Genomic DNA, 27933 nt, shown 5'->3' on the forward strand with positions numbered 1-27933 from the left:
TTGCGCCATGACTAACGGACGGTAGGAACTTCATGGCCACCTTCCTATTATTTTTCTGGGTGTGGCAACTGTCCAGCTCGTCATGAACGTTGTCAGTATCATGGATAACGAAGTACAAATACTAGAGATGGTATCTGAAGCCGAAAACCCAGAGAGTGAACACGAAGAAGGAGAAATCAGCGAAGATGACGATGTTGACGGTGAGACGACGACGAGTAGCTGCTTCCCCCCTTCTCACCACCCTCACCACAACTACCCTCAACACTTCTCCTACTCTCCAGGTGAGGAGGAGAAGATGTACTAACGCTTAGTTATCTGACTCACAAATTTTTAAAAGTTATCCACTTGCCTGTTGTTGCTTACCTGGTACCTCGCTTTCCTCCATGTGACCTTGTTAACCACGGTCACGTCTAACAGCCTCGCCTTACACTCTTCACCCTTTACCCCTTAACTACACCATTAATCTCAACAACCCTTGGCCTTTGTCTCTACGCTGGAGGTCTTCAGGGGTACGGCAGCCTAATGCGTGGTGGGCAGACCGTAAAGGTGTTGCAGACGCTTACCACCTCAATGTGTTTATTTATTTCGTTCATATTTTCCATAGTTCATTGGATGATATTAACTAGTATAATTGGTATGACAACTTTTATTTGAATTATAAGAATTGGTTAATACATAGGACTAACCCGCCAGGGCTTCATAGGGCCGATGCGGCCGTATCATCTCACGTCCAGAAAATGCCTAAAATTTCCCCATATCTTAGTAAGTTCTTTCTGTTTAATATAACGGGAAAGTTAGGTAAGGTTAGTTAAGTTTGTTTGGTTTGGTTGGTTAGGTCTTCTTCATAACCACAAATGTTAAGTAGCGTTTATTAAAAAAAAAAAATTTCCACAAACTACAAGTGTCCACTGTAATATAACAATGAAAATCCGGCGTTTTTATAATTGTTTTCAATCCATTTCGCTTGCGGGTTAGTCCTATATAATTACAGTTTCAGCAACAGCTTTATGGAAAGCTACAGCTTCAGCCAGAGTTTAACCTGATGACTTCGTCATCTGAGTAAAAACTCGCACAATATTCATTGGCTGTCCTTATGTTTTAGACCAGGGGTGTCAAACTCATTTGCCAAGGCGGGCCAGATTTAATATGAGTACACAGTATGAGGGCCAAGTAACATAATTATGAGCACTTTGGAATCACCTCTTAGGTGAGTAGTACGACAAAATAAGAAAGGTGGATTTAGTCTGCGCTCGTGCGAAACCCTTAAAAACAAACAAATCAGGTGTTTACTTACCTTGATCAATCTTATTGTTTGCTACTGCTGCTTCATTATAATTGGCACCTCTTGGTATGGACCAGTGCATCAAAGTTTGGCACTAACAACTGAGCTGTAGCAACCTTCAGTATTGAATTAAGGTGCGCATCAGTAAGTTGAGACCGAAGCCGAGACTTGTTCAAGTTCATCACAGAAAAGAGTTGTTCACAGACATATGTACTTAAGAACATTGACATAATCTTTGAGGCAAAACATTTAATCCTGGGATAATTTAGTCCAAAATATTGATAAAGTGTGCCAACATCAACACTCGAAAACTTGTTCCTCAACACAGAATCACACTGGAGCTCAATTAATTCTAACTGAAGATGTACTGGTACCTCATTAACACCAACAGAGAATTGGTCCTGAAAAATTAAAAAATTCCTTCTCAAGTCTTTTAAAGTCAGCAAATCTTTCTTGGAACTCATTCATTAATTTGTAAATCTTGATGCAGTACTTTTTTTTGTTTATATCAGCATGAAACTCAGGTGTGCCTTGCAGGGACTTCAAGGTCGGAAAGTGAGAAAGATTACTCTCTGATAGTTGCCGTTCAAAGAGCTGGTGTTGATTGAGTATTTTGTTCAAAGAAACAGCAGACTATTTTATTCAGCTGAGGGATACACTCACTATTTAGTTTTAGCTCCTCAAGGTAAGGCTGGAGCAGCAAATGGGCCACGGGCCGTATGCGGCCCTGACACCCCTGTTTTAGACTTTACCACCATTGGTGAGTATAATTTTTTTTTACATTCATTTAAAACATGTATGAACAGTAAATAAGTGTTGCTTTCATATTCATATGTAGAAAAATGACGATATGTTTTCACATGTACTCACTGTTCATACGTTGGCGTTCCCAATCGTCTCGCTTTATTTCTTTACCATTAATGGTTAACTACGTACTTCTAGAGTTCAATTTATTAACATTAAATAACATTACTTAAAACATACATACAAGTATTAAATTTTTTTTATATATGTTCACTACAGCTACAACCAGGGTCTTATTTTCTTCAGTTTCTTATGTAGAACCATCGTCACTCACGAAAACAATGCCATCTTGTCTCCTCGTGTGTGTTTTAATATTCTATGTATTATTAATGAATTGCATTGTTCATTTCACATATATAAACATTAATTCAATCAAATACATATTCAGCAATAAACACTGATAATGAATCTTTTGTACATACTGTATTCTTAAGATAAATGACTTTCCTTGAGTGCGGATGTATACATTGGCATTCCACAATCAGTCTCACTTTTTCTTTAATATCAGTGGTTACTTCTACTGTACATAAAATAATTAATTAAAACATACATATTTTTTACATTAATTTTACTACAACAACAACCCAGGGTCTTATTTTCTTCAGTTTCAGGTGGATAACTGACATCATGGGTGTAAACACTGACAACAATGCCGTCTCGTATCCTCTTGTGTGTTTTAATATTCTACGTATTATTAATGAAGTGTATTGTTTATTTCGCATATATAAAGATTAATTCAATCAAATACATATTCAGTAATAAACAATAATGAATGTTTTGTACATATTCTTAAAAAGATAAATGACGCGGTATCCTTAAATGCGCACGTATATGTTGGCGTTCCCAATCGATCTTTTTTTTTTTCTTTGCCATTAGTGGTTAGCTACTTCTATTGTTCCATTTATTAACATTAAATAACGTTACTTAAAACATATATATTCATTTTTTTACATTAATTTTACTTCAGCTACAACCAGGGTCTTATATTCTTAATTTTCTCGTGTAGAACTATTGTCCCAGACTCCCGACTGTAAACACACGAATACAATGGCGTCCCGTCTCCTCTTGTGTGACAATATTATTATTCATTTATATTGTATAAGGTGCATTCAGAAACATTATTTAAAGAATATAGTTTGCACTTTTCATTAATTGTATTGTTTTGGGGGAAAAAGAGGGTAAAAAGCCACTCATAAGATATGAAAAGGTCACACTTGGGAACGCATCTCATTATTATTGCTTTATTTTAATGGTAATTAATGATTCGCGATGCGATGATTCACCTTACACTGCAATATTGGAGGACACATTAACGTCGTTATTCGAGACTTTACTGTATCTCTGTTGATGATTATAGCACCTGTATTGGGCAGAGCATGAAGGATGAGAAATTGCGGGCTAAAATGGTGTCGTTACGTGCTCTGTAGGCAAAGAAATTAATTAGTTATCATAAATATTCCGCTGAAAAATCTGCTGTGTTTGCGCCTGTTGTCGTCAGCTCATTGTTTCAGTGCAACAAACGAGCTGCTTGGTCTGAGTGTACTCTCATAAAAAAATGCTCCATGCCACTTCAAAATACAGGTAGTTGCTTGCATTGATACCAGATATCAAAGTATTGTAAGTGCTTTTTGCTTTTTATTCGAAGCTCCCCAGCGAGGAAGTTAGGTTAGGTTTCTTTGGTTAGGTCTAATTCTGTGCATTCTCGTTTAATTTTAGTGTTCAGTATCTTGTGAATAGTATCTCCAGAAATTTTGGTTCAATTCCATATATTATATCTGGTGCTAACCATCTCCTTCGCCTTTAGCAGTCATAGTTACTAAGGTGGCCTTCTGATTAACCCAACCATACCATGAACAACACAGTCTGTATTATGGCTGCTGTACCTTTATCCAGTATAAGGTTAACAACTCTGTTCCCAGGAAGTTGATCACCTACTCCTGGGAAATTCCCAGCATTATATTTAGGTCGAGGGTAATAGTACAGATATTTCGTCATGTCTCGCAACAACTGATAATTGAATGATTCTTGAGAAACCTAAACTCATGTCAGAGATGATGTGATCAGTGTACTTGGCCATCACAAGAGGTGTGACATGATATGACTACAATTAGCCTAAGTGTTACTTTTATAATTTAACTGCCTCAATAATACTGTATATATTTTTAAAATTATATTCAAACATTTGGAAGTTTGGCAAAATGTTACAGAATGCAATTCATCTGTCTGCACTCGGTTGTATAGCACAGTAAACCCTCGCTATTCGTGGGGATTAGGTTCCAAGGAATGGCTCAAATTGGCACAACCGTGAATAGGAACATTATTACCGTAGTGCATTACTGTAGACCTACACGTATAGGTGCTCCTCTACTTACGAACGAGTTACGTTCCTGAGGCTTGTTTGTAAGTCCAACTTTACTCTTGTAGATAGCAAACATATTGTAAAAAATGAAAAGATTATGGATATTTAGTACAGCTATACCCTTTAATACAGCCTTAAAACCTGGCTCGCTCTTCTCTCTCGTAATGTTTGTTCTATCTGGAATTTTCTTTGAAATAATCCAGTCTCATCCACATTAAACACCTGTTCTGGCAGGTAACCCCCCCTCAGTGATGACGTTTGTATCTCTGAAAGTTTGTTAGTTGAACGTTCTTAAGTAGAGGAGCACCTGTACAGGTACTGTGTAGAGAAACTTAAGTCATCAATACTACTCTCCTTCATATGTCGAAGTTTGGAGCTTGATGAAGTGTACTGTACAGGAGGATGAAATCTGGTTACTGAAGCATAGGGAGATCATCAGGATCACTGTTGGAAGAGGGTGATGCAGAGGCGGGTGGTGGAGGGGCGGCAGCAGCTGACTGAGTAGGTGAGGGAGACAAATCAGTTGGGTGAGCGGCTGGTTCTTTCTTGAAAACATCATGATTGGTAGTTGTTTCCTCTTGCCTTTGAAGTTTCTAATTGTTTCACTCCAATAGCACTGACATTAGGCAGTCTTTTAGGGGCCATTTCACACAGAAACACTAAAGTTTTGAGTACAACACAAGAGAAGATGCATCGCAGGCAATGGTTGAGCACAAACAAAGGGAGAGGAGATGCTGCGGGTGCGTGGGGTGACTCGGTGCGCTGCAGGAGAGGCTCATAAGCTGGCCACCATCTGCTTACCGCGAATAGTCAAAATTGTGAATTGCAAATCCATGAATGGCAAGGGGTTACTGTACTGTAATACCAGTAATAGTGGAGGAAACAGTATCACCAAATGGAATTTATAGAATTTGTAAAAAAAAAATCTTTTGGATTTACAGTCACCAAGGAGTTTGTTAATGTGCCCTTACTGTCTTGCAAGGATTGTGTGGACGTGGGCAACTTTAGGACGCTGTGTAATACATTTAAAGTATAAAGGCTGTTGCTGGTATTGCCCTGACTGTATAACCAAAGTCATTGAGGCTATGGCAGATCATAAGGGAAAGAGATACTTAGGAGTTGAAAATAGAAGAAGCTGGAACCTTGTTGGTTGCCAAACTAGGGTCTTTCTGGTTTCATGTACAGTGTTCAAAAAATATGTAAATATTATATGATTTTTTATGTAGATTTTCCTGCTGATTCCAAGTGCAGGTATAAATTTTTTATTCTTTTGCGAAAACTAATATTTTTGTTGGGTTAGGTTTTTCCTTGAAAAGAAAAAAATGAAAAGAACAATGATTATATATTGTATAGTATACTGTAGTATAGTAATGAAACAGATGTTTAAAGAGAAAGTTCAGAAATATTCTTAAAAATTATTTGCTTGAAGAGATCTTCGTTTTCATGCCTGCAACGCCAAACAATCTCACTGATACGACTCAATAATATCAAGATTGGTTGCACAATGCTTTTTGTTTTGACTTTTAACATTATTCCAAGTATACTCTCAATATGCTGAGTATGGACTTTTTGGACTGCAAGTTTTCCCCAAACCACTTCAGATTAATTCATCATACATTTTTATCTGCAACAAAAAACACCATTAAAGCAACATTACAAATTTATAAAAAAAAAGAAGAAAAAAAATGTACATTACAGTGGTCTGTCGCCAACCGTGGGAGTTGGGTTCCTGAAAAACCGTGGTTGGCAAGAAAATATGGTGTTAGGCTCCATGACGACAGATAACACTTGTCAAAGTTGCCTGTTCTTTCACTTAACAATACCTGTATTGTACATTAAGTCAAATACATATAAAATAGCTTAATATAAATTAATTAGTAATATAAATTGTACAGTACACACCTGTAGAGATGGCATGTGGCTATAAAATAAGAAAAATAAAGAGCATGGGTGTGTGTGTGTGGACGTGGCATGTTGCCAAGTTAGATTCTCCCTGTAACTACTAGTGGTTTTGGGTAGAGGTACAGTACATAATTTTATTTATTTATTTTTACAATTGTTACATGCACACCAATCGTTCATACAGAATTTGTACACTCTATATATATATATATATATATATATATATATATATATATATATATATATATATATATATATATATATATATATATATATATATATATATATATATATATATATATATATATATAAATGATTATCATAAGGTCAAAAACATAGACTAAACATATCTTACGTCTGTGGGATCTTTAGTAGATTTTTTTCATTACCGATTCGTTTTGAGAAATGAATAATTTGAATGATGATGATTCATCATTGATGAATAATGAATATAATAAATTTTGTAGGTAAATTATTACTTTAAGCAACCTCTTTCAGTTTATAGGGAGAGTCAAAATTTTCCCCAAGATCAATCTGCTTAAAATAGGTCAGCTTATCTTGAACCTTGCTCATTGGTGTTCATTTGTTGTGATTAAAAGGGGGGATGACTTCTGAGGCTTGTAGAAATGCGCCTCTGAACATAATCGTAACAAAACACTGTACATCTTTTATATTGTTTTAGAAAGCATAATGCTTTTTACAAAATTGGCTTGCTGGGACTGCTGTATTATGTATGACATGACAGGCTGACCCATGACACTAACAACATTATTGTGTCAACCCTTGTGACTTGAAGCAGGTTGACCCCAATGTCGCTAGCTGTCACATCTCAAGAGGGGATGATTGATTATGACCTGAGTTAATAAGTGTTGACTCTGACCTCACTGTCAGGTCTCAGTCAGGGGAGGGGATGTCTGATCCTGCAAGACCTTGTTGGTCTCTTTGATGATGACGACCTGAGCTGACAAGTATTGCTGACTTGTAAAAAGGTTGACCCTATCTGATGTCACTGTCAGGATTAAATTTAAAACTGATTGTTGACCTCAGACTACCCTCTCACTCACAATGAATCTTAAACAGGAAAATGATTATTATTTTTTAATTTGGGAGATTTTAAATTTCTTCAGAATTATATGATTTGTAAGGGGGAGGGGGTGATTGTATAAGAAACCCCCCAACCCGATTATAGTGGGGGATGTATCCCTCTCATCCCCCCACGGATCTACGCTGCTGGCCTTGTTGCAACTTAGAATATCATATTTATTCCCATCAACATGTAGGGTAATACAGTACAGTATATTATATAAGTAATTGGTGGCTGGCTTTGGCTTCGAAGCTGGGGGCTTGGCTTCGGCCCAAAGTCTGCCCAGCTCTATCAAGTCTCAGTCTTCATTATTATAAAATTAAATTAGAAAGAAATGTACTATATTTAGCACATTATTAAATTTTTTATTTGTTTTACTTTATTCTTATCATGAATGATTTATGTCATCTTGAAATTATTTCCATTAGCCTAAAATGTTGCAGGAAGGAGAGGGGATGAGAGAGGGGGGTAAATGAGGTGCCTCCTTTTATACAGCTAATCCTTTTATTCTGAGGCCAAATTACAAACTATATACAGGTACCCTATTTTTTTTTCCTTTTGTTATTGAAGTACAGGTAATATAATGAATCATATGCCATAAGAGGCTGATCATAAGAAAATATGTGGACAGGTACCGACTGTGTTGTCACGATTTAAATCCACAGTCTCTTAAGCTCGGCAAAACTTGACCTTTTCATCAGAAAATTTTATAATTTTGCTCATTTCGTCAGAGCAAAATAGTCTACATGTACATAAAAGCTCCCTGTCATTTAAAGGTTAAATTTACTTAGGATTATGTCTGTTATCCTCGACCCATATTTTTATCCCTATAACATATAAACCCTTACACAAGTCACTTATCCATCTGATAATTTTATATATCACTCCGTCTAAACAAATTATCATCAACTTTCCCTCTTTCTTGCACATAAACCTCTACCAGTAACCATATGCACAATTGTGCATACAGCACCTGACGGATCTAAATCCTCTTTCTCATAAAATTCCTCACTAGTAACTGAACAAATTTTATTCTTTTAAGTTTTATTACATGTATCCACTTTTATATTTTAGACTTTGCCCCAGAGAGGAGGTTACTCAAGAAGGGCTCACCCGTGACTTCTGAGGTTGTGATCTATGATGATCATGGTCGCACTGCCATTTTCACCAGTCCCAAGAAAAAGAAGAAGAAGAATGTGCGAGAGCATAGTAGTTACCCGCGGGCTCCTGATGGAGCCAGAAGGTGGTCAAGAGATGAGTCCAGTAAGTGGTGGGAGGAGAAGGATGAAGGAAGTGGAATGGTTCAAAAGGAAATAGATTTGGGTCGAAGAAGGCAGAGTGAAACTGCAGAACCAAGTGTCAAGAAAAAGAAAAAGAGTAAGTTAAAAGCAGGGAAGAAATTGAGAGAGGATGTGATTGAGTTAGAAAATGATGCTTCTGAAGACTACCAAGTGCACAAGAAGGTGACTCATGACCCTCCACACAGACACAGGAGCCCCAGCAGTACTAATGATAGTGAAACTCTATCCTCTTCTGGTGATGATGATGAGGATGATGATTATCATGATGATAGTTCTTCAAAACCTTTAAGAAGCAGAGGTAAGTAACAAGTAAATATAAAATTAACTAGTCACATGAACAGGTTTGTAGGAGGGAGTAAACATCCTTGTTGGGGTCCAAGGCTTCCAGAATGGGGGAGGGACCATTTGATAAGGATCTGGCCTTTTTAACCCAACAAACATCATGGGTGACCCTTGTTTTAAGTCAGCTGGGGGAAGAACGTGACTCAGCTCAGTTATGGTTGTATACAGAATGCCTGAGGACACAGCATGTGGGAAGAATATCATCTCTGGGGAGTGAGTGTTCTACTATTCAAAAGTATTTGTCTTCACATGAAGTAATTTTTTTTTTATAGACTAGATAATTCCATTCATTGACAGTACACTATATTATATTCATAAAGTTCTCGTATAGCTCATGTTATGTCAAGTAAGTTTGATAAGGATTATTAACCTACTGTATTAGTTCTTTCTCTGTGAAACTGGTAGGGAACATAGGTATGACCTCCCCTCTTTCATTCTTTTTTCCATAATAGTGTTACTGTTACCTAATGTAAAGATGTCATTTATGTTTAACTAAGTGTTAAACTTTAGGGAAAAGGTATACAATACCCTGTACTGCAATACAGTATATGATAGGGTTGCTTTCCTGGAAACCCTGCCGTGAATTGAATTGTATTAATCCACATTACCATTATACATTGGGAGATACAGTCGGGGGAAAAATATCCAGTGCATTATAAAGTGATGCTAATGCAACTTGAATATTTGCATGCATGAAATTTTAAAATGTAGCACAGTACAGTATATATAGCCAACAGTTTGATGATAAACAAAACTAATTTGTTTACTAGTGGACTCAAAGGCATTTTGTCTTCTCTCCTCTTTTAGTTGACAATCTTTCTTCCATTTCTCTTCACCACAATGTTGCTTTACTCTCTCTCTCTCTCTTTTACAGGTACTTTAACAGGCAATGTTCGGTGGATTTGGCATCCTGTGTACCGCAGGCAAGGCCGTGGGCTCATAACACACGTCTTGCCCGCTGTGCCCACCATTTCTCTGTGGATGTCGGTTACACTAGAATAACTCGTTATAGTACATCCTTCTTTCCTCACACAGCCAAACTGTGGAATGCTCTTCCTTCTTCTGTGTTTCCATACTCATACAATGTCTCGCTTTAAAAGCTGGTTTTCCAGCATCTTTGCGGTGTAGATTAATATATCCTTTTCTATTTTTAATTTTTTTCTATTCTTTATTTTTTCGCCCCTAGGCCCCGATGTGGGTCGTTGACCTGTGCCCGAATGGGCTAATCCCTGTAAAAAAAAAGTTGCTAAAGTTGACTGAGATAGTCCTAAAACTTTACTGATGACTTGTAAATTAGCCAGTCTCACTGCTCTTTATCACCTCCAACTTTACAAGTAATGTGATGGCTTTGTGGGTGTCTCTTTTCTACTACAGGAATTATTGCTGGTTGTTTTTGTGACATCTCTTAATTAGGGTAATTCCCTTGGAAAATGCAAGATTTTTGCTGGAGAGTTCTGTTGATGCTAGGAGCTAGATTGGAAAGATGTGGATGACTAGTAAAAAAAAAGTATGGTTTTCTGTAGCCAATCACATTGCTTGGAATATAAATAATATTAATTTTTCTTTAGATATAATGGATGATTTCTATTTACAATACTTTTTAAAGTACTGTGTGTGTGTGTGTATATATATATATATATATATATATATATATATATATATATATATATATATATATATATATATATATATATATATATATATATATATATATATATATATATATATATATATATATATATATAGAGGGCACCAGGTAGCTTGTGGCCTGGAGAGGCAAGGTTGGGGCACTGGTAAGAACTTTATATTAGATGGCATTTACTCAGGAACCTTACTTTTCAGGGAAGGAGAACAAGCGGTCTCACACACTTAGTAAGAGTCACACAAGATCTCCTCCACATTTTGGTACCACAAAACCTACATCACAGAGTTCTTCCAGTAAGCAACAACCAGCACCAGTTCATAAATCACATTCAGAAAAGTCTTCTAGCAAACATGTGTTGCCACAAAAATCCACTCCAGCTAAGAAGAAGAATCTATATAGGAAATCTCCATTGTCACACAGTTGCTATAAATCTTCCAAGGACCTGAAGAAAAGGAAAACATCATCCTTGCAGTCTCAATACCGGTCCCAAGTAAAACCCAGTAAGACTAGTGTGAAAAGAAGTCACAAGATAGATGATCTGACATCAATGCTTAAACTTAATCAACCCTCCAAAGGGAAAACTCATGACATTGCTTTGATGAAGGGCCAGAAACAGCCTCCACCAGGTAGCTTGGGAGAAATGCTGTTGAAAAAAACAATGAAGGGCAAGCTTAAAGTACGTCCAGAGGCTGGGGAGTCAGGTGGACTGAAAGTGATTAAGGAGAATGTAGATACTAAGTCAATGGAGGAAAATAAGGGTGTATCGGTACCTGTGGAAGACGTGTCGCCAGAAATTGTAGTGCAGGAATGTTACACTCTGGACCAGGAGGATGAAGATGAGTTGCAACTAAGGCTCATTGCCCTTCAGTCGTCCCTCAAGGTTCTTAGTGGTGTGAGGAAAGAAGGTCAGCTGGAAATGATGGCAAGTGGGTCCTCATTAACTGAAAAATCCTCTCTCTTACAGGAGAATATACAAGGAAGAGGAGAAGGATTTGATCAAGAGTGCATTAGCCTGTTGCAATCAAGTGGAGATAAGTTTCCCTTTAGTAGTACTTTAGATAATAGTGCACAGCAGCAAAAGTGGAATGAGTCATCTCAAAATGTAACTGAAATTTTGGATTATTTGAATAAAATACAAAATGCTGAGAAAAGAAACTTTGGATCAGAGGATAACAGCTTGGGAGACGTTGAAGTTTCATTAGATGACTCGAGCCAGAGTTCTGTGAGGTCACTTACGACAACATCAGAGATTGTGATGGAATTTATAGATACAAACAAAAGCTATATGGATGTCCAAGAGAGCAATGGTCATCTGATTGGCAATACAGAAGAACTGCAGAACGAAGTTAAAGAATTGTCAGACTGTAACCAGGATCCAGTTGACATGGATATTTGTGACAGTTCACCAGGAGAGGAGGAAGATGAGGACACATTAGATGAAGAAATCATACAAAAGGTGAAAGAGAGGGTCTGTTACAGTGTGGGAAGCCCTATGGACACTGGAACAGCAGCCATAAAAGATTTTTTAAATAGCTGTTCAAATGATATAAAAGAGAACACTAGTCGTGGGTCGGAAATGCCACCACAAATTCCAGTTGAATGGGCCTATATGATGCCACCTCCCCCACCACCTGATCAGCCAGCCAATGATCTCAGTAACATAAACAATTGGTGCTACGATCAAAATATGTATCTTCAAACTATGCAAGCCCAATACGAGTCTAATAACTCTCAGTACAGCCACTATGCTCTGCAGGAAACAAGCAGTGTAGACTGGACAGGGGGGCAGCAGTCTCAAAGTCCACAGTGGAATTGCTCTGTTAATGAGGATCATCATACTGACTTGACAGTAAGTGAAGGTGTGGCACCTCCCTTGCCTTCAACTTCTCAAGAGTTTGATACAAATGATATCACTAAAGTAGAGAGTTTTGGTGTGACCTCTGATGTGTCGGAAACCCAGAGGGACCTGAAAGACCTGCCAGCAGAGCAATACCAAGCCTTCATGTCAGTAGTGCTGAAGCAACAAACTGCGCAACCTAAACGCACCACCACAAATGATGTCCTTCAGAGGAACTTGATTGAAGTTCCATTAATAAAAGATGTTGGTAATTGTTTAAATCATTTAGGCGATACTCGGCATCTCACAGCCGTAAAACAGGCTAGTGCACACCAAGGAAACAATATCCTGGTTACTAAGAGGAGTGAGGCAAAGAGAAGGAAAAGAATAAAGACGAAGATAAAAAAAAAATTGATAAAAAAAACAAAAAATAAAGCTGCAGTAGCTAGAGAGTTGAAACAAGTGACTGAGGAAGTTAATAACAAACAAAAGGTGGTAAAACAAACCAAAAAAGCTGCTGTAGCTAGAGAGTTGAGATCAGTGACTAAGGAAGTTAATAACGAACAAATGGTGGAGTCTGTCCCGGAAGATGATGACGAAGATCTGTTGCGTGCTATTCTGCTGATTGATATGACAAGAAAGAAACAGCAGAAGGAGGTAGTGTCATCAGTGGAACAAGTACCAATTACTGCAGAGGCTAGCAAGTTCACAGGAATCCAGAAAAATGTGGATAAGCAGTTTGCTGGTGGAGTTAAGAAAAAAGGTGGTAGTTCACGTCTGCACAGCTTGCCTTTGTCATCAGATTCATCCCCGGTAGCCAAAATTCACTCTAATCGAACAGCATTGTTAAAGAAAGTGCACAAGCAACCTTCTAGGGTTAAGGAAGGTAGCCCAACACACAAGTTCATGGTGGATATGCGACCAAGGCTATCTGACATTGGTGGTTTTGGTTTAGATCCAAAAAGTAGCCGGTATGATTATCCTATTCCTCTTGACCATCCCACCCACAACGATGCGCCAAAGTTTAAATTTCCACTCGTTAAGCCAGTTATTATCAACTTAAACTCTGATTCTGAGGATGAAACGGAAGAAAGCAAAGTGATGAACCACCCGAGTAGCCAAGGCCCCAAGAAAGAAGCTGTGCCGGAAGCCACTACTAGTGGAACATTTAGTTCCAGCATTGATCTTCTTTTAAAAAGCATGCGCAATGCTAAGCCCTTTGTTGAAGATGGCAAAGACATTCAGGAGAAACCAGGACCATCTAGTAAAAGTTCACCCAGTAATCCATTGTTGAAGAGGTCAACAGTTGCTCACAAAGACTCAACTTCAAATGTAAGCTATTATCTTTGTTTTTAGTCATGCTTGACTGGTTTTTTGCCTCGGGTTTTATGTCAAGTTTAAATGCATTTGTGACCCATTAGCAGCACCTCAGTACACAGACAAGCCCTATTCATTTGCACATGTAAATAATTATATCTAACTTACTGTTTTATCCCATGGAGTTACAGATCACTGTATTCTTCATTAATTTACTTTTTATTTCCATTTTACCATTCTCATGTTAGATTATACCTACCACTGGGTTGTAACTGGATTGAAAAATGATTTAGTATAACTGATCATTATACTATCATGGATTTATATACTGTACTTTAATTTACAATAATTTTTGTTTCACAGGTTGTTCGGCACTTGAGTCGAACTCAACAGGAAGAATACCGGTGGCTAAAGGAGCAGCTGAGACAGAAAGAATTACTCCATAAAAGAAGACAGTTGCAACAACAGAAACCACCCAATGCCAGGAGGACAATATCAGTTGTATCTGGCATCAACCAATCTACCTTTATTGGTGCTGAGAATGCTGGTGAAAGCATCAGATCTCCCAGTTCAGGAGTTGCTAATGCTAGTCATGGGTTTAGTAAATTTAGTGAAAGTCCTCCAAAGTCAGATGTTGGAGCATTATCTGCTGCAAGTGGTAGTGGAGGATTGACCTGCTCTAGAGAAGTGTGCTTGAAAGAAATGGGAAGGTTGCAGATTCAGCTATCAAATGTTGCTACTTGTAATGACAGTAGTCTTAAAGCCAAAATTGATGATTCTGGTGAGAAAAGGAAAGATGAACAACAGTGTGAACTGAAAGATGCTGCTGAAACAGGCGAGTCATTCCAACAGATGTCAATGACAGAGGATGAAGATGAGGCGACTCTGAGGATGATGGTGCTGCAGACTCTGCAGCAAAAGAAGTTATCAGGAAGAAAAACTTCTCATGACGATTTCCCCCAAAATGTAGTAACTCCCAGTGATAAGTATGTTGCAGAAGAGAGTCCGTCTGATTCTACACTGAAATTGGTCATTCGTCAGGAGATTGATGACAACACTGCAAGTAAAGCAATAGAAGAAAGAGAAAATCCACCACCTAGACTGCAAAGTAATAGACGCAAGGTGATTATTGAAGATGATGTTGATGAGACTAAGAACACTGGTAAACACAGGTGTAACAATCATGAGGAACAACAACTGGATGAAGAAATGGTTGGAGAATGGATGGTGTTGGATGAGGTAATTGGGGAGGAGAATGAAGGGAATGTTGGTGGTCACAGTAGTGACAAGGAGAATGAACAGTCTCTTAAGCTTGATAGTGCAACAAACAAGCCAGAGAATGACAAAGGGGACAAGATTAAGAATGTTTTAGATTGTTCCTTGACTACTGAAAACTTAGGTTGTACATCAGTCAGAACCAGAGCTGGAAAGGCATCATATAAGTCAGGTGATTATGAACAAAACCTGGAAGAAAACCGTGTTGATGATAAAGTCAGTGTGCAATTTGGAGACCAATCAGCAGAAGCTTTTCATCAAGGTAATGATGACTTAGCAGAAGAATTTGTCCGTATGAAAGATAATTGTGTCACGAAGATGCAAAGGGAAAATATTAAATTAAATGGTCAGACAGTAGATATGGAAGAGACACTGTGTAGTGGAGGTAAAAGTAATGTGATAGTACCCCCAAGTAATTCCTCAATTGAAAAGGAAGAGACCCAGAGACAAGATGGTATAAAGCTCTCAGATGAGGAAGGTAAAGACTCTAGTTTAACAGAGGAGTCCACCATGAGAAATGTTAAGTGCTCCATGAGCGATGAACAGTGTAGCGTGCATTCTGAAGATGATGTTCAAGGGACAAAACCGGCAGTAAGTATTTTTACTGAATCGAAAACTTGTAAGGATAGCGAACCTGTTAATGGTAAGGAGAAAGATCAATCTTTAGCAAAATCTGGCCAACATCTGCTGCTTGTACCTCCCTTAGAAAAGCCACAACTGTTAGTGTCAGAAATATTAAGTAAACAAGGACAAGAGGAGGCAATGAATACAAAGGATTCCAAAATGAACCCAAATTCAGAGGAAATTAGAGACATTATTCAGAAAGCAAGCCAGTCAGAACAAGGACTTGTTAGGGATAAGATTGATGTGCAGGAATCCATCCCAAAGAAATTTATGACAAAACCCAAGGAACAGGAGAAAGGTTTGACAGGGGAAGCTCTAAGCACAAGCCTCACAAGAGCAACCAAAATTAATGTATTGCAAAGGACAGAACCAAATATTAAAGCTGAAATCAATGCCTTGGTAAAAATGGTTCAAGGAAAACAATGCAATCAGGTGAATAATTCTAAACCTGCCAAGACCAAGAGACTTCTGCTTTTAAAGAGATTTGAACGTGAATACATTGAGAAGAGGTAAGACTATATCATGTTCTTTAATATTAAATAATAATATTTAGGAATTTATTTTGGAAGTCAAGCCTCTAATTGCAGTAAAAATAATGGTCACCTACCAATTCCAGGGATCTCTTGTGTAGCTGAGTGTTGACATACTAACATGTTTCATAGCTTGGCTGGCCTTCACCATTCTAGGATTCATAATGTTCTTGATACTTTAGGCATAGAGAGGACATAAACCCGGGTTACCCTCATTGGCAGGCTTGGCTTGAATAAAGTGATAACCCAGCTGGGACCCCTGGTAGAAGAGGTAACAGTGGAGGAGCAGCAGAGGCAGTCACTTAGGAAGACCATGATGCAGATGCGTGCACAGCTGAAGGCGATGGAAATGCAGCATGAGGCAAGCTTATAAACAAATATTTTGTTACCGGTGTTTATAGCTAGTGATGTATAATTGAAGTTTATTTCCCCCCGTCCCTCGCTTTTTCCACTTATCTGGCAACTTGTACATACTGTAGAGCTGCAGTTGAAATTTTGTTGGCCCAAAAATTTTTTTTTGCGATAAAGTTTCTAAATTTAAATTGTCTTAGTACAGTACTGATGTAACTAACAAAGTGAAAATATTGGTTACTTGTACCATACTTCAGGGAAATTGTTCTTGTTTTACAAATTGCATTAAATGTGATTTTTTTTTATTTATTTATTTATTTGGTCACATCTAGAGAGAAAGTGTCTGGTGGTTAGCAAAATGATTTAGTAAGATCTTACTATCTTTTCTTAGTAAAGCAAGATGGCAGTGCACCTGCCAGCATTTAACTACAGTAGAAGGAGAGTTACAGCACAAAGCTCAATGATTTGTTCAAATATTGTTAACATTAATATCACAGAATGGTAAAATAGTGTTTTGGTAGTTTTAACAAATTGAATTACATGTTTGAATAACATAATAAAAAAAATATGTTGGCAGCTTACACATTGTCATCTCCTGTATAATGCATACTGTAAGAGCATATAAATTTCCAGACAAAATCCAATGCATTAAAGACCAAGATGGCACACATAAGAGAGCTGCAGACACAGTTAACAAGTGACCGGCAGGCAATAAGTGAATTGAAACACAAGGCTGAGCTACTGGGTCGGCAGGTATGTAATGCTAGCTCTTATTTCTCTCGTGGCTTACTCTATTATTCAGCTTTATTACTATCATCCTGATTGACTGACAGACAGAACTGTGTGACCAGTGCTTACTCACATAGTCTTTGTATATGTTTTGATGGTTACTCATTAATACTGAATACAAAATTTTATTTAATTTCTACTTTTTTATTACTTGCAATTGAATTGCTATTTGTAGGACTGTTATCCATAGAGACACAAGAAATAATTAGAATGTAAAAGAAATGTGATAGAACAGCCTGGTAGCTTTGACATTGCCATTCTCTCAGACGAAAGGAGTGAAAGGCATAACAGATAAGAAGTAAGTCTCTTGAGCTTTTCATCCCATGAATCATTGTGCGAATTAATTTCAAGTTTGATGAGTGTTTTTGTGCTTTGCTACATGGGGTGAATTTGCGTGAGTACCCTGGTAGTGATATAGATTATAGCACTATACAATAATTGTAGTACAGTCAAACATAACATTCCAAATTCCTTGGGATCAAGCAGTTTGAAGTCTAGAAAAAATTGAATACCATTAGAAACCTAAACATCCATGGTCTTTTTATTCACAATTTAAATGTAATAATTCTACACAAGTTGCCTAAAATCCTATTATTTCCTTAATTCTTGAAATACTGTGGAAAGGTGAAGTCATTGTTTGCCTTTAAACCTCATTATATGTAATATTTACAAAAGCAGCAATACAGTACTGTACATTCAAAAGAAATTATACCCTTGCACGACCAGGTCAAGTGGGGAAATTAATGAGCCTGATGGTAATGTATGTTTATTTTTCAACTTGTAATTTCAGGAGGTTGGAGCTGTCTCTCCTGTGTAGGGAAACGAATAAAAAATAGTATGACATCCAGCAGCAAGAGTTCTAAATATAATATTTACAAAAGCAGAAATACAATAGCAGTACATTAAAAAATATACCCTATACAGTACAGGGGGTCCCTGGGTTACCAACGGGTTCCGTTCCTGAGGACGTTCTTGAGTCGTATTTGTACGTAAGTCAGAACACATGCTATGTGCGTTCCATACTTGCAGAACAATGTTTAAAATCCCACTATATCATAGCCTAAGTCCTTATATAATGGTACATCTAAAATCACTTAATTTAAGACAAAGAAGAAATAGAATGACAAAATACAGTGGTCCCTCAATTAAAGAACGGTTCATTTAACAAAATTTTGGTTCACGAATTAGCTCCCATAAGGATTTTCAGCTCCATTAACAAACAAAACTTCGATTAACGAAAGCCTTAGGAGAAACACGCTGTGTTGTGGGCATCAGCTGATCGGCTAGTCCGCCAATACAGTAATTGGTTCTATGTTTACATATGTTTCCAGTGGAGTATATATCAAGAAAGTTGTGTTCCAAAATATTTTTGCATTTTTACATAACATTTTTCAACTAATATTTTTGGCTCGATATACGTAACCTTATTAATTTACTTTTACTCATTTACGTGCACATACTATCCTAAGGGCAAAGCTGTACTTTACATGTACTCAAAATAATGTACTAAACGATTACTAAGATTTTTGTCTAGTGTAAACTATAGCATGTTTATATTCAAATTGATCACGATCTTATAAGAATTCCAGCAATGTAAATTATATTCTCCCCGGTCACTTCTGTGACATTTTATAAGCAAAAAACAAAAACTCAATCGAAAGGACATAAATAAACAAATAAATACTTACTAGACCTTTGGTGCCAACTGTCAAACATGTCACCTCCCCTATCTTCCCAGCCAGGGTTTGGTGGTTTTAGGCTTAAAGTATTTATCTTATATAATATCACAGACTTTAGTTAAGAGAATATAATTTGCATTGCTGGAATCCTTGCAAGACAGTGAATACTGAATACCTATAATTTGAATCGAGACATCATATATTTTGCACGAGATAAAACTTTGAGTACATTAGTTTAGTACATTTTAATAATGTACAAGTTTTTCAACTGTTTTTTGGTAGATTTACATAAATTTCTTTATTTATTTTTATTAATTTACATGCACACACCATACTAAAAGAAACGTAAAAGAAATAAATGACCTAAGTGCAAACCTGCACTGTACATGTACTAAATGATTACGGTACTAAAATTTTTATATCTAGTGCAAATTTTAGCTTGTTTATACTCAAATTAATCACTATCTTACAAGGATCCCAGCAATGAAATTATATTCTCCCTGGTCGTTTCAGTGGTATTTTATAAAAGAAAAACTTGGTTACTCTTAAGGACTGATAAATAAACACGTATTAGACCTTCGGCGCCAACTGTCAAACATATCACCTCCCCCCCACTCTCCCCTATCTGCCCAGTCAGGGTTTCAGGCTTAAGGTTTTTATCTTATTTAATATCACAGACTAAAGTTAGGAGAATATAATTTGCATTGCTGGAATCCTTGCAAGACAGCGAATAATTTGAATATAAACGTAATATTTTGTATCAGAGATAAAAATTAATCGCCTGTATCACATTACAGTAGTGATTTAAGAGTTGTAGTGTATATGTAAGTACATATAGAGTGATTTAAGGGCAACTTAGGGGATTTTTAGGAGTGTTTCTGACTTCATTTTTTGGCAGCTACCCCAGGAGCTGAAGGAATGGAAAACATTCATTAAATTATTGAATTTCTTCCACATAATTATTACGTATCGTACACCCCAAATTTAATGTCTATTTTTCCAAGCAATAAACATTAAGTTTCATAAAACACAGTTTCATAACAAACTCACCTAATGGGGATAATGGACGGAACAGTGGGGTGATTTTCTTCTGTTGCTGGGCCATATCCATCTGATCTAGCAGCTGAGAGTACGTAGATGCAGCCCGATTCAACGCCTCCACCACTTGCATACTGCGTTCAATATCAGGGTCATATTGCAGTGCAGACTGGGTGGCAGAAGTGACGTGCTGCATGAACTTCCTCAGCTTAGGAATTGTCAGTTCCTTTCTCGCTGTTTGGGGCTTATCTTTTGCTTCCTCGTGTTTTTTCGCCATCTCCACCATCTCAAAGAATTAATCAGAAGTGAGAGGAACCTCCATGCTGATGAGCAGTTCAGTCACATCTTCTTGGATATCTTGAAATCCTGAATCACCTCTCACTTCCTTAACGAGCTTCAGAATGTGTTTCACGTCCTCGCCTTCATCAAAGCCCTTGAAATCATGGACTACCTGAGGCCACAGATTAGCCACTCCATTTAGTGCAGTTTCTGGCACACTTTTCCACGTAAGTGTGATGTTAGCTATGGTATCTTTGATGGTGTAGCTCTTCCAAAACATTAGTGCAGTCATATTGTTGTTCTTGTTCATATCTTCAGCCATTTGCTTCATGGTAAACTTGAGATAAAATCTCTTGGACAAGGCAATAACACTTGATTTAGTGGCTGAATAAGTGAAGTCACATTTGGAGGGAAGGTGGCCAAGTTTTCGTCCTTATTCACACTGCACAAGTGTTTGGAGTGGCAAGATTCGTTGTCCGTGAGAACCAAGGCCTTGTTGCTAAGGTTCAGTTTTTTGTTAAAATTTTCGATGAATGGGGTGGCATGGCTGATGTACGAATCATCGAAAATATCAGAAGTCATCAACGCTCTCTGACAGTCCAAAGTGGTGCCCCACACTTGAAGCACCATTTCCACGCTGCAGTGCTTCCAGCACCTTGATTTTCTGCTCCAGTGTAATTGCATGCCTTGATTTCTTGGTCTTTGGGGTAGTAAATGATGTAGAAGCTGGCCTCTTGGTTGATGCACGTGGTAGAAGGAGATAGAGCGTCAACGCGAGAACTGAGGATGTGGGAGGGTGTGGGAGGGTGGCAGGCAGCTGTGTAGCGTGCCCAGATATGTGTCTGGTGGGAAACATTAGGCGAAAATTTTAAAATAGGTCGTGCCAGATTGGCTCGCGCAAAATAGGAAAGATTTGCTTTAAATTAAAACATTGTCCTTAATTGTGGGTGTCGCTTTAAATCAATATTTCTAAATTGAATCGCTTTAAATCAACGTTCTATTTTAATTTAATCAGGATTATATTAAATTCATAGTGAAATGAGCAGAAATTACAGATGGTATAAAAAAAGATACCAGGTCTGTTTGGTAGGGATGATTTATGCTTTGTTTAAAACTTTAAAACTGGGGGTAGAGTGGAAATTTTGAATTACTGAAGCCAAGATTGTACTTGAACTGAATGAGCTAGATTTAAAATTTTCTCTTTAATCTGCAAATTGCATTAAAATAAACACTTACATGTTTGTCTGTGGAAGCCAGTATCACAAGCAAGGTCGTATTTATCTTAAGAAACCCAATCACCACCCTGCTTTCCCATAATGCTTGGACATCACTGCTTCTGTTAATTCATGCACTCCATCATGATATATACTTCACTAATGTATTGTCCAATATTAAGGTAAATATGAATGATTACTGCAGGAAGTGATAACTAGAAGGCATCTTCAAGTATCATTCTCTCATAGCAGCCTCCTTTGATTATAAGACAATGATTAACACTCATATAGCCTCAGATATTACACCTCAAAATTTTCAGTTTCAAAGGTACAGCACCAGCAGCAATGTTAAAGGAAGTATGATTACTCTCAATTACTAATATTATTACCCAACATATGGTTCATTACAGGAAGTTGGAATTAGCTACATTCTGCCCAAAGTCCAGGACTCCCCACATTCCAAAACTAAAGATAAGTTTAAAAAGAAGTTACTGGCCAGCAACATCGATGCTCTTCGCCAACAGATGCGCGAAGTGTCAAACAGGAGCCGAGGCAGACTTCAAGTAGCTTTCCATAATGCAGATAACCAGGGAACCATTGGAAGAGGCAAAACACCTCAAGCAGATGGTGAGAACGTTGGGAAAGGGTTTAACCTGAGACAAGAAACAGGTCCATGGAATCAACCTCTAGGCAGCCATGTTATTGCCACTAAAGGTAATGTTAAAACTGCTGTAAAAAATCTGTTCCAGGTCAGAATTAATGAAGACAAATTGATTCCGAGCGTTTCAAAAGGAATCTCAAGCAAAACAACGAGTAAAGGTCCCTTGGTTGATGTTGCATCACTCAGAAACAAAAATAACTTAAAACATAAATTAGATCCATCTAGTGACTGGGAAGTGACAAAAGCTGCCAAGATTCAAGATGGAGGAGACAACAACAACATTTTCCAGCAGAGAACACCGGAAAGTGACTCTACTACTGCCGTTGGTCAGCGCCAGCAGAACGAACAAGCTGCCTCCAAAGTTAAAACAGCATGTGAAATAGAAGAGTGAGTTTTCCTAGTTAAATTTTGAAACTGTATACACATTTAATAATAACCAGTTTAAAGTAGTGTTGGGAGGGGATTTGAATACCAAGTACAGTAATGTCAAATATTGTTTAGGGGAACTAAGAACTTCCAATTAAACGTCACTACATTTTATCCCTCACATGCTAATAGTAAAGTCCGTGTTGTCATCCGTACCTTGTGTGTGTGTGAACATATTATCCCAGTCCTTGTCAAAATGTCTTAAAATTTGGGAGAAAAATAATATATAACATGGAGGGTATCGTCATTACTACTAGGATGTTTTATTTTGGTGATTAAGGGATAAAGGTCAAGATCACTTGCCAGCAATTGGGTAAGGGTTCCACTGTAAGTTTCCCGCTCACACACACTTTTTAGGAAGGAAAAAATTTATATTACATGATAACCATTCATCTGTCTCATTAATATTTAATCCTTATTACGTTGAATATTTTTTATATATACAGTAGTTGGACATTGTACAGTTTGTTCCCGTACAAGTTTTTGTTTATTGCATCACATTTTTCAGTTAGACAGCTCCCTAACATGGGATAATTAACCTGAAGAATTATAACTTTTCTTTAGGATAGTTATTATCTTTCTGGAGAGCTCTTGAGGCATAGATTCTTGGGAATAGATTTTCTGCTGTCGCAATATTACTCATTTACACACTTACTCCTTCCCAAAACATTATCTTTTGGCTCCTGTTGTAACATCTGCTTATGAAGGGTTGTCTGTAAAAGCCAATTTCCAGTTGAAATGTTCAGTTTGACTTAGAAGTGTGGAATATAGCCATAAAACAATGGAGATGAATTTCCCTTTTTGAGAGCATTGTTTTACTCTTGACCATATTGTTAAATGATAATTTAGTTTACATTGTTGAGATTAATTGATATAATATTTTTCTACATGCCACAATCCCAGGGATATTATTCAGGAGTGTTCTCAGAGGTTTCCAACTTGGTGGCTGAGGGGATAATGGTCATCTTGCAGGGGCTGATCCAGGAATTTTCTTAGATGGGGTGCTTACACACAAAAGGCACCTAATGTATGGCAGAAAGTGGACATTGTTACACAGTTTATGTTTTGGGTAGAAGGAAAATCCCTAAGTAAATCACCGAGGCCAGGAACTTCTGGAGGGCTTTGCCTCTCGGTCTTGCCCCCACCCCCTCCTCCTGCCACCCGGATATTGCCCTGGAACCACCAGAGATCTAAATAAACTTTAGGATCTCCAGCTTGATCTGTTGATTTCTATAACTGATTGGGTAAAAAATATTTTACTGACAACCTTGCATTTGCTTATACTGTACAGTACAGTACGCTATACTTCAACAGATGTAAGTATATGTGCTGATACAAATATAACAACAGTATTGATTGGCTTACATACTTTCCTAAACAGTGATGCCACCACCACCACTATCATCAATGTCAGCACATTAGAATAAAAATTATAACATTAAGTAACCATGATACTACAATTGTTATTTTGTCAGGTCTTCCTTTTTGGGCAGCAGTATATGATGATGTATTAGAGCAATAGAGGTAGAATGTAGATTTCAGACTGTTATTCATTTTCCAACCCTTTACTTTTGCCTCACAGATGCTCAGTTGGATATTTAATTCACTTGTAGTTGACAATCCCTTATCTGAAAACCGAAAGTTTTTTAGTGGAGCAAAACAATTTTATTTATTTTTTATTTTTTTTACAGGGATTAGCCCAACCGAACACAGGTCACTGGCCCACATCGGGGCTTGGGGGCAAAAATGTAATGGTAATAATAATAATAATAGTTCGTACGTAGTAAATAAAATTTATAATAAAAGTACACAAAAATAAAATAATAATGATAACAATAATAATAAAATAATAATAATAAAGACACACAAGAATGAAAAAAAGTTCAAAAGTGAGAAACACGACCTAGATCTATGAATTATTATTATTATTATTATTATTATTGTTATTATTATTATTACTACATTTTAGCCCCCCAGGCCCCAATGTGGGTTGGTGACCTGTGCACGGGTGATCTAATCCCCTGTAAAAAAAAAAAAAATCCTAACCCAACCATTCTGAAATCCGAAACACAGCCAGCCCCAAGGATTTCGGATAAGGGATTGTGGACCTGTAATTACTTTGACTGATACAGTATGATTTAGAATTTGCATGGTTTTTATTTTATTTAAATACAGTAACATGTGCTAGTTTTTGTGATAACTTTGGAGTTTCAAACTATATTAGGGTTCTCTTTGATTACTTAAAACATGGAAGGTTGCCACATAATAATAATAGCTGCCCATCGTGTTTACAAATTCATCCTGTTATATTAAGATGTTACTAAGTGTAAAGAAGTTATACTACAAATTTGAAGGCTTGGCATAACTAGTATTCTTACCTGTTAATTAGATGCTATTTTAGTTCTTTTTATTTAACTGTACAGTAAAACCTTGATTAACCGTCAATGCCGAACCCCTAAAAAATTTTTTTTTTTTTACGGGGATTAGCCCACCCAGGCACAGGTCACTGACCCACATCGGGGCCTGGGGGGCGATAATGTAATAATATTAATAATGATAATGCTAATAATAATAGTAATAAAGAACCCCAAAGAAATGCAAAAATGAAAAAAAATCAAGAGTGAGAAGCAATGTACCTGTATGTATGTTGTGTTGTCAATAGTAAGAGAAACAATTGAGACCCTGCAATTGTGTGTAAATGAGGCAGAAAGTTCAGATGAGCAACCTGGGACTTGGTCACAATTTTTGTGATGACATATGTTCTATGACTTTCCATTTTTTATTCATGGTTTCTGTGCTGGTTCATATATATTTACTAAAGTGTTAAAGCAAATTCTATTGAAATATGAATGGCAAATGAACAAAAATGAATAGAGGGACTTAAATGAGGCCCCTTCCCCCCACATGTGGTTGGTTAATCGAGGTTTTACTGTACCTAACAGATGAAAACAATATTACTTAAACCATTTGTGTTGTAGGAAGGTCACATACCCCATTCATATATTAAAGACAGCATTATTTACAGCACTAACATGCAATTTTAATTTGTGGAGAACCCTTATATACTTATGTGTTTTAGATTTTTGTTAGAATTGTTTACACTTTATTAATATTGAGGTTCTACTTTTATCATTCTTTTAATGTCTTGATTCTCATACAATGCAGTGGAGAGAAGCTTGATGAGATGAATGAGCTGTGTCCCTACGATTTGCTGGGCCGCTGCAATGATGACTCCTGCACATACCAGCACTTTGCTCAGCCCAGGAATGGATCCCGCAGTATGATGAAACCTGCAGCAAGTCTTACAGCTAAGGCTGGAGAGCAGAATTTGAGAAGTGGTCCAGAGACAGGGGTAGAGGCAGATGCTGGTGGGACAGGATCAGGACCAAACACTAGGACAGTTAGGATGGGACCAGACACTGGGATGGATAGGGCGGCACCAGACACTGGGACGGATAGGACAGAACCAGACACTGGGATGAATAGGATGGGACTAGGCACTGGGATGGGTAGGACAGAACTAGACTCTGGGTTGGATAGGTTGGGACCAGACACTGGGTTGGTTAGGACGGCACCAAACACTGGGACATATGGGATGGAAACAGACACTGGAACGAATGGGACAGATAGAACGGGACCAAACACAGGTATGGAAGAGATGGAGGCAGTCACTGCTGAGGAGACACCTGACCCCAATCTTCTGCCTGCAGATATTAACAACAGTGGTTCTGGGGGTCCTGTGGGTGATAAATTCATACCTTTGGATTTCAGAATTGAAGATAAATGTGCTCTCTCCAAAGATGATGGAATGAAATCCAGTGTTATACAAAACTCGTATGCAAGTACTTGTAGCACCTTACTTAATATTGTACACACCACCATTGATAAGAATGAGGCTCTGACTATGAGTGGTGTTGTGAATATACACAAGACAGAGAAGAGACCGAGAGCTAGTAAAGAGGATGGTCCATTAAATAATGTTGATAAGAGCATCTCCAGTGAGAAGACAGGTGATGGCATCAACTGCAAGAGAACTAGACTGAGCAGTAGAGAGCACACCACCACCAGTATGTGTGGCACTGCATCACCAATTGTTGGGGAGGAGTTTGGAGTCATAAGCAGTTGTCATAATTTCAGTCAAGAATATAAAATTGTTACCCATGATTTGAACAGCAAAGCATTAATTTGCATTGATAAGCATATAGAGAGTATGATAGGTTTTATTGATAAAATTTCTGAAGTGAGCACAATCAACAAGTTGAATATGGAAACCTCTGCTGATGAAGATAAGGCTGGTCAACACATGAAGACTGAAGATGTATACGTTGGTCAAATGACAGATGATGTAGGAAGTAAATGTATTGAATTAGGTGGTATCACAGCCACTGCAGGTATAGAGACTGTGTTGCAGGGCCAAGTCCAGCAGGATGATTCTCAAGAAATGATTAGCCAGGAAAGTCATAAGCAGGACAGAAAAGGTCAAGAGAATTCAAGTGGTGGAACACTCACACATTACCATAACTTGAACCAAAAAACTCTTACATTGGAGAAGCCACTACATGAACTTAACCAAGATCATCAGCTCCAGTCAGATGAAGCTCATTCAGAAGAAATACTCACTAAAGTAAGTGAAGAGAATGAATCCAAAATTACTAATGCCTCAGTACAAAAAGACACTATGATCAACTGTGCTGCTGAAGATGCAACTCGCACCGGGCGACCAAACACGCGTAAAAAATCCCAAGTTGTCGACAGTGTGGCACTCGGTGAAGCTGTGTCAACCCGATGTCGGAAACCAAAAGTAAGTAGAAGAGAAAACAGAAGAGGCAGATCTAAGACTGTGGCAATGAAGCTTCCCAAAGTTGGTCCAAATGAATGTGTTGAGAATAGTGGTGCAAATCGATGTGGGTTGAAGAGGAAAGCCACACAAAAGAAAAAAAATAATAGACGAGGTTCAGCGAACAGAGGACGGAAAAAGTAGTTAATTATTTGTACTTAGACATACTCAAATATGCATTTAGTTCACATTTGGAAATTAAATTCTCCTGCCAAGTTCGATAAAGAGTAAGTTTTTATATATATATATATATATATATATATATATACTCCAAACTACAACAAATTCCATTAATTTATATTTTTACAAAACTAGGTGATTCAGGAATTCATTTATACCTCTTGTGTTGTGTCAAGT

The 27933-nt window shown here is 37.5% G+C and overlaps 1 protein-coding gene across 3 annotated transcripts; it reads left to right on the forward strand.

The window, feature by feature from the left end:
* Positions 1-27852, forward strand: LOC121866389. 3 transcript variants are annotated; one of them, XM_042366036.1, is made up of 8 exons: positions 1-281; positions 8506-9030; positions 10917-13888; positions 14237-16281; positions 16525-16663; positions 17287-17406; positions 22063-22700; positions 25905-27852. In XM_042366036.1, the coding sequence occupies exons 1-8, from the start codon at positions 83-85 to the stop codon at positions 27718-27720; spliced, it is 8454 nt and encodes a 2817-aa protein (XP_042221970.1). In that variant the 5' UTR covers positions 1-82; the 3' UTR covers positions 27721-27852. The 3 variants fall into 3 exon arrangements, with proteins under 3 accessions (XP_042221970.1, XP_042221973.1, XP_042221972.1); XM_042366039.1 differs by having other exon boundaries at positions 22177-22700; XM_042366038.1 differs by having other exon boundaries at positions 1-200.
* The last annotated feature ends 81 nt before the right edge of the window (positions 27853-27933 follow it).

The sequence above is a fragment of the Homarus americanus genome, unplaced genomic scaffold (genome assembly GCF_018991925.1).
Source record: "Homarus americanus isolate GMGI-L3 unplaced genomic scaffold, GMGI_Hamer_2.0 scaffold16430, whole genome shotgun sequence".
NCBI classification, from domain to species: Eukaryota; Metazoa; Arthropoda; class Malacostraca; order Decapoda; family Nephropidae; genus Homarus; species Homarus americanus.